The following is an 8,191-nucleotide window of genomic DNA, read 5'->3' on the forward strand; positions in this document are numbered from 1 at the left end:
AAAATCGGTGATTTCATGCAATCACAAGACGACTACTTAATACCGATAAATCAAATAAAAAAAACCTTGGAGTTCTCGAAGTTGGGTGCCTTGATCATACAACTTTCTCACAACAGCAAAATCGATTGCAATCAAATGATCGGAATTAACACTAATCGTTATTCACATTAAAAAAAACTCTTCACTATAAAAAAAACTGCAATTCACAACAGCAAAGTGGATTTCGTCTTGTCTATGAGGTTGGTCAATTCCTCAATTAATAAGTTTATCAAGTTTATTATCGAATACCCATTAATTTTCTTCTAAATCTCAATAAAAAAGAAGTTGCAATTCATGAAATTGGGTTATAGGTGTTGTAGTTAACTTGCTATATTCCACCAATCACAATTAACGGAAAAACTAAAAAGTTTTAATTCAAGAATTTGAATTCGATCAAACAGTACCAAGTAATTTTTACTGAAACTTATTTTTTGAAGTTTTTCTGATTTTAATATTTGACATTATTGTTTATAGTGTTCTCCATTAGCTGTTGAATTTGTATTTGTTACGGTGTTTTATTATTGACATTGTTGTTTCTAGAGGTAGACATTGCGGGTTAACGATTTTTCTGAAAAGATAAAATATCCAATGTATTTGATTTTTGTTTTAGTTTTTCATTGTTGGCTGTTAATATAATTTTTACGTATAATGTTTCAATATGCATTGTTGTCTATTGCAGGCAATAATGAGTGAAGTCGAAGCAACAAATCAAGCTATAGAACCATATAGAACAAGAGATATTGACACAAGTGATTATGTGGAAGCAACATATGAAAGTGAAAAAATAAATAGTATCGGTGTGAACATTGAATTTGACGAAGATGATGTTAATGATGAAAGGATACTGGGAAATGTTTTTGATACGCCCGATGATGCCTATACATTTTATAATGATTATTCATTTTTGCATGGATTTGGTATACGTAGAGATGACACAATTAAAAATCCTAAAACAAATGAGCCCTTTCGGAAGATATATGTATGTAACAAAGAAGGCTTCAAAAGGATGGACAAAGATGCTTCAAGTGAAAATGAGAAAAAACGTCGTAGAGATGTTAGAACCGGATGTCAAGCAAAGCTTCGAATAATAAGACAGGAGGATGGAAAATGGTTGGTGGACTTGTTTAATGACACACACAATCATGACTTGACCATGACACCTACGAAGGTGATAAAGCATCGATCTCATAACAATTTCCACCGTTCAATAGAAGGTAAATCTCTTATGGTGCAATTTGGTCAAGCAGGGTTGAAACCTTCTCAAATTAAAAAGGCTGTTAATACAATGAAAACCTCAAATGTAGCTGATGTAACTTCAAAGCAATGTGCCGATGTTTTATCTGAGCATCGAAAACAACATAGAGGAAATGAGTTTTATGGACTTATAAAACATTTTCAAGATAAAACATTAGTGGACAGTGACCAATATTTTGTCGTGGATTTGTCTGATGATGGGTATCCTAGAAATATCTTTTGGGCAGACGGTAGATCAAGAGATGCCTATACAAAATTCAGAGATGTTGTTGTGTTTGATGTCACTTATATGACTAACAAATTCAAGATGCCTTTTGCTCCCTTTACTGGGGTGAATCATCATGGACAATCTATACTATTTGGTGGAGCATTGCTTGAAAATGAAAAGGAAGAGACATTTGAATGGTTATTTGAACAGTTCCTCAAATGTATGTTTAACAAGTATCCGAAGACAATTATTACCGATCAAGACAAAGCTATGAGCAATGCAATAAAAAAAGTGTTTCCAAATACCCGACATCGCTTTTGTTTATGGCATATCAGGAAGCATGAAACTGAGCACCTTCGATCGTATGTTTCCCGTTACAGTGATTTTCAAGAGACTCACAGACAATGGGTAAATAGTGACACCATTGAACAATTTGAAGCAACATGGGAAGATATGCGTATTAAGTATGAACTGGAAAGCAATTGTTGGCTTAGTGATATGTATAACCAACGTATACATTGGGCTAAACCCTTCTTGAAGGATATTTTCTTTGCTGGTATGACCACAACCGGACGAAGTGAGAGTATCAATTCCTTTTTTGATGGATTTGTTAACTCGAGGACCATGTTGAATGAATTCGTTGTACAATACGACAAAGTAGTTGAGTCACGAAGGGCTGCCGAAGAAGATGAAGACTTCAAGACTATGAACTCGAAACCAGTTCTTTCTTCAGTGCATCCAATCGAAGCAAAAACGGGTCAATTTTATACTAGGAAGATGTTTGATACTTTCAAAAAAGAATGGACTGAAGCTATTACCAATTTGACTCACGAGACTATAACAAAAACTACAGAAGAAAGCACATATTGAGTCGGGCAATTGGATGTTGATAATAAATATTGGCGTATTGTTACCTTTCGCTCTTTAAATCAAGTCATCGTCACATGTTCGTGTTCTATGTATGAGACAAATGGGATTTTATGCAAGCATAGCTTATATGTGATGAAGAAGAAGCATGTTCAAGAACTACCGAATCACTATATTTTACCGCGATGGACCATTGATGCTAGGTACAATCTGGGTAGTGCTAGTATCGAACTCGGAGAAATAAATAATGAAAATGGAGTTAGTGCCTACACATTATTTTGTGTCCGTTCAAATTTTACTAAACTAATTGAACAAGAAAGGGACTCCCCTTCGGAGATACAAAAACTTAATACAATATTGATAAGTCTTTTAGATGAACAAGCAAATCAAAAAAAATCTACGTCTTTGGAAAATGCATCTCAAAGTTCTTGTATGGGAGTTCCGCAAGTAGATATGATGCCACAGTTATCTATCCATGATCCTCTTGGTCCAACTACTACAAAAGGGCGTCCAAAACTTGCAAGTAGAATAAAGTCTTCTTTAGAAGCCCCTAAAAAACGAACATGCTCTTAATGTCAAGGATTGGGTCATTATGCTACTAGTTGTTCAAAAAGAAAGGTAATTATAATAATAATTTAATTTTCATGATTGAGAACTCTAATGATTATATTAACAATTTTTTATTTTTTTCATGTATCAGGCGGATGAATCGTTGCAAAAGACATAATGATGAGATGTTTTGTTTCTGTGGGCAAAAGCAAAACTAGATGCTTCATGACAATATTTTTAGTTAATTGCATCTTTTTCATGCTTTACACACAAACAATATATGAATAATCTAGAAGTTATGGATGCTTCTTAACAATTTTAATGTTTTCGAATGAAATTTGTTGATTATTTATGATTAGTGTGATTATAATTGAAATTTGGTTACCACTATGCGTTTCAAACGCAAGTATGAGGATATTTTATGTATGATGGTATTTTATGAAAAAACGAAATTATGAGGGTATTTTGTGAAAAAAAACGGAAGAATGATGGTATTTTGTGAAAAAAAACGGAAGAATGATGGTATTTTGTGAAAAAACGAAATTATGAGGGTATTTTGTGAAAAAAACGAATGTACGATGGTATTTTGTGAAAAAAACGAATGTAGGAGGGTATTTTGTCAAAAAAACGAATGTACGATGGTATTTTGTGAAAAAACAAAATTATGAGGGTATTTTATGAAAAAAACGGAAGTATGATGGTATTTTGTGAAAAAAACGAAAGTGTGATGGTATTTTGTGAAAAAACGAAATTATGAGGGTATTTTATGAAAAAAAACGGAAGTGTGATGGTATTTTGTGAAAAAAAACGGAATATGATGGTATTTTGTGAAAAAACGAAATTATGAGGGTATTTTATGAAAAAAGCGGAAATATGATGGTATTTTGTGAAAAAACGGAAGTATGATGGTATTTTTGTGAAAAAAATGGAGGTATGAGGGTATTTTGTGAAAAAAAACAAAAGTATGAGGATATTTGGGGTTAAAAATGAAAGTAGGTTGTCATTTTGGGTTCAAAACAAAACTTTTCTGCAATTTTGGGTGAAAATGAAATAAAGCTGTCATTTTGGGTTCAAAACGAAACTTTTCTGCAATTCTATGTTAAAAATGAAAGTAGGCTGTCATTTTGGTTAATGTTGTGTTAATCTACGCATAAGTTTGATGGTTTTTAAAATTATGGGACGATTTTGCCCCTGTCCCAAAGATGGTAATCCTCAAGAACTTAAGGATAGGGAAGTTCAACTCACTTAAACAATACGACCAAAAGCGAAGAATCTCAATTGCTAATTTTGATTAATAATGATAAGTATAAGTACATTTCTCATTTTGAAAAAAAGGGTAAGTACACTATCATACAACAATCGCATCTACAATTCTAGAGTTTTTTTTTGTTAAGACCATTTGATCTCAAATCTTTTGGGCTCCTAATATGTCATTATGTCCTTCATTATGCAAAAATGATTTCCAAATCATGGAACCTGCAACAAGGGTATTTGAGTCATTAGTTAATAAGCTTGTGTAGAAGTGTAGATGACTAGGAGGGTATTTCGGTAACCTACAACTAGACTTCTTTTTTGTGTTGGAAGTGTCCACAACATCATTGTTGGATGGAAGAGCCATGACAGATGCACTCACCCTACAACAAAAAATAATATATATCATAAATCATAAACCATAACCTTATTAACAAGTAAAAAATCTTTCATTTTGATCGTCTCATTCATACAGTTTATTATCATTCATACAGTTTATTAGGTCCATAAAAGGAAATAAACTTTATGTATACAAAAGATTACACACATCATTACCATTTTCAATTTCTTAAAAAAATTGGAACGAAAATTTTCAACAAGTTTATAACGGCAATTTGGTCTTTCAATAAAAAACGAATACGGAAATTTCGTTCTTACAACCCAACCCAATTAATTACGGACAATATTTTTTGCTTATCCCATAAAGTCAAAAATAGATAACCACATATAGTTGTCTGGACTAATTGTTTTACATCCACTTCTTTTCCATCTGGAAGAACACCCTGAGTTGTTGTATATATGTGAAAAAAATTAGAAGTATTAAATGAAATATTATGCAATTGGTCAAATAAACAGCTAACCTTGTAAACTGGTCCATAGGCCTTCTCCAAGCTTATTATCAAATGAAAAATTATGTGTAGCTTTCACTATTTTTGATAGATTAAGAAATGGCAACTCAATATCATCCTTTTGACTTTCATTTTTGTAAAGTTGATCAGTATCCTTTCCCATCCTTTCATCTAAAATAATACAACACTTACTGAATAAAAACTTTTTCTTCAAAATCATAAGTCATAGCAACCTTATTTATAATGGTAGAAGACATGAATTAGAGAAAACAGTAGGCAATGAGTAAAAATGCATTATAACAATTCTACTTCGCAAAAGACGGTTTTACCTCCCGACAACTTTGAATAACTAGGCCATATCTTCTCATTCTATATCCCAAGTGTCTTAAAAATCTGATCAATCTGCTCTTTTGTTCCCATCAAAATACGGCTTCACTGGACTCCCGTATTGTCGTGACATACCAAAATACAAATCTTTAAATCACCATTATTGTCCAAAAGCAAGTTTGAAGTCTTCAAATCACTACGAATCATCCAATTTTCATGAAGAAAATATAATCCTTGAAGAAGTTAGATCATTAGACATTCAACTTCACTTTGACTAAATGGTTGCTTTGTTTTTTCTATGTAGCTTTTGAGTTCTTGATCCATGTACTCCAATATTGTTTGCATTTTTATGAATGATAGCAGCAACAACAGAAGAAAATGACTTCTGATAAACATTGAAAGAAATAAAAATGAAAGACAAAAATACCCCTATAAGGTCTCCAAAATGCATGCCTTATTCTTCTTGTTGGCATTATGTCAAACACCTGGTGGGTGCAAGTTAAACATTTACAATTCCCCTCTATTAAAACACCAATTTCACCCAAATTAGACCTACTGAATTAAGCCATAACACTTTTTTGAATTCTCCAGGATTGTTCCAGAAGTCACGATACCAGCCAGTCAACTATTCAAACGTATAACATTGACTGTTTTTTATCAAATCCACTTATCTTTAGCTCTTCGACAGATAAAGCTATGATACCACTTTCCCCTTTGATTAATCATTTCATGTAATTTCTACTCCACAACCCAAGAGCGACGGAAGTTAGGGATGATACAAAGTAACCATGGTTGTCAATGGGGGATGATCATGAAATGTCCCTCTTTGAACCTGAGAAATAAAACGAAAAACCTGTTCTTAGGATTAATCAGGAACTCGATGTTCTGGAATTAGTTATATGAAGTAAGAAAGATTCAATTTTTGGGAAAGAATCAAGAAATACATGTTAGCTATGAAGGCCTCACAAAAATAAAGAGAGAATAAGGTACCGAGAAACTCACACTCCTTATCAAAAGACATAGTTTTAGATATTTGGGGTACCTATCTTATATATTTTTCCATATATATATATATATATATATATATATATATATATATATATATATATATATATATATATATATATATATATATGTTTGTTTGTTTGTTTGTGTGTGTGTTTTTGCATGGTTATACCATTTAAAAAGATAAATAATATTTTTAGAATTATGAATATGTGTTTTATAGATATAGTATTTAGAAGTATAAATATATATATATATATATATATATATATATATATATATATATATATATATATTTACATTTATATATATTAATATGTATCTTTACTTCTAAAAATATATTTATACTTTAAAAAAAACATATATCAAAATACATATTTACACTTCTAAAAATATATGTATATACTTATATAAACATGTTTATGAATGAACAAGTTTTTTTTATTTATATGTATATTTTTAAATACATAAAAATACATATTTGTAGTTTTAAAAACATATTAATTTGTTTTTTTACATCTTAAATGGTTTATCTAAGAAAAAAACTCATACACACACACACACACACACACACATATATATATATATATATATATATATATATATATATATATATATATAGGGAAAAGTGAATATGTGGCTGTCATGTATGTAATATTAGGTATAGAACCATCAAAATTGACTTCATTTTGATTTTAAAAACTCAATTTGTTTCATTGTTAGCTTCTTCTATTGCCTTTGAGCTCATATTATTTTTGATTTCATAATTTATCCTCAACATTTATGCATTCCGAATGTGTTGTTTATATTAGACCTCTTGTTGATATTCGGGAGTCTAAGCTCACCTTGAGGGTTGGTAATGAAAAAGAATTTTTTGGGATAGAAGATGACTTTCAAGGGAATCATGCTCAAGAAGAGGTGTTCAACATTGATGAAGACAATGAACTTGAAGAATTAGAGAAGCTCATGGAAGAAGAGATCAAGACAATTCATCAAGTTAAAAGAACAAAACCAAGAACATCTGTTCCATATTAGTTGAAGTCATTGCCTACACGAGTCCAATTTCTTGGACGAGCAAGGAAGATGATGACATAACGAGTGATGAAGAGGAGGTTACTTCAAAAGTAACAACTCCAGTGGTGAAAGAAGAGAAGAATGCTATGGAGTGCAAGGAAGAAACTAAAGGGACCAAACGCAAGCTTGATGAAGACGAGGTCAAAGCTAAAAAGGAAAATTTGAAAAAGGCGTACAAAAGACGAGTTCAAGGTTACAAGAGGCGTTTCAAGGAACAAAAGATCCTAGTGGTGGATTCTTCATAGGACTCAACGTAGGAGGCACAGAGTCCAACTCATGACTCCAAGAAAAATGAAGTGCATCTCGGGAGGCAACCCGAGTTTGGTTTGATTTTTTTTTCTTTTTAGTTTTTGCATTTTAATCTTAGAAACATAGATCATATCATCCAACTCGCTTTATTCATAATTAAACACTGAGTGTGGGGTCCTTAAAAATGAATTGGTGATAATTAAGAATTTAGTTAATAAACAACTTGACTTAATAATAAAAAAATTTCGTGTAGGATTCACGACGTGAACAGTTAAGAATTCACGACGTGAATTCTGAATAAGCCGGATAATATACAAATGATGCATATCAGCCCATTTTCTATTAAACTGATTGGCCCAAGACTAGTCCAAATTTGATGAGGAATGCATGGCCCAACATTAAGCCTAGACAGGACTCACGACGTGAATCCTTAAGGACTCACGACATGAGTTTTGAAAAACACGGGACCACAAATTAAAGGGTTAAGAATCAGTTGACCCTCTTTTGTTTATTCCTCACG

The 8,191-nt window shown here is 31.8% G+C and overlaps 1 protein-coding gene and 1 long non-coding RNA gene across 3 annotated transcripts; one reads left to right on the top strand and one right to left on the bottom strand.

Moving 5' to 3' along the window:
* The first annotated feature begins 724 nt into the window (after positions 1-724).
* LOC145050476 (protein FAR1-RELATED SEQUENCE 5-like) lies at positions 725-2,371 on the top strand. Its single transcript, XM_078998721.1, has one exon. The coding sequence runs from the start codon at positions 725-727 to the stop codon at positions 2,369-2,371; it is 1,647 nt and encodes a 548-aa protein (XP_078854847.1).
* Positions 2,372-4,183: 1,812 nt separating this feature from the next.
* Positions 4,184-6,335, bottom strand: LOC145051616 (uncharacterized). Of its 2 annotated transcripts, XR_013683731.1 has the most exons (4): positions 5,346-6,335; positions 5,029-5,187; positions 4,475-4,551; positions 4,184-4,393 (listed from the first exon to the last, which is right to left on the bottom strand). It is a non-coding gene; the product is annotated as an uncharacterized LOC145051616 (long non-coding RNA). The 2 variants fall into 2 exon arrangements; XR_013683730.1 differs by having other exon boundaries at positions 5,029-6,335.
* Between the last annotated feature and the right edge of the window lie 1,856 nt (positions 6,336-8,191).

The sequence above is a fragment of the Lactuca serriola genome, chromosome 5 (assembly GCF_051521515.1).
Source record: "Lactuca serriola cultivar US96UC23 chromosome 5, Lser_US96UC23_V15, whole genome shotgun sequence".
Lineage (NCBI taxonomy): Eukaryota > Viridiplantae > Streptophyta > Magnoliopsida > Asterales > Asteraceae > Lactuca > Lactuca serriola.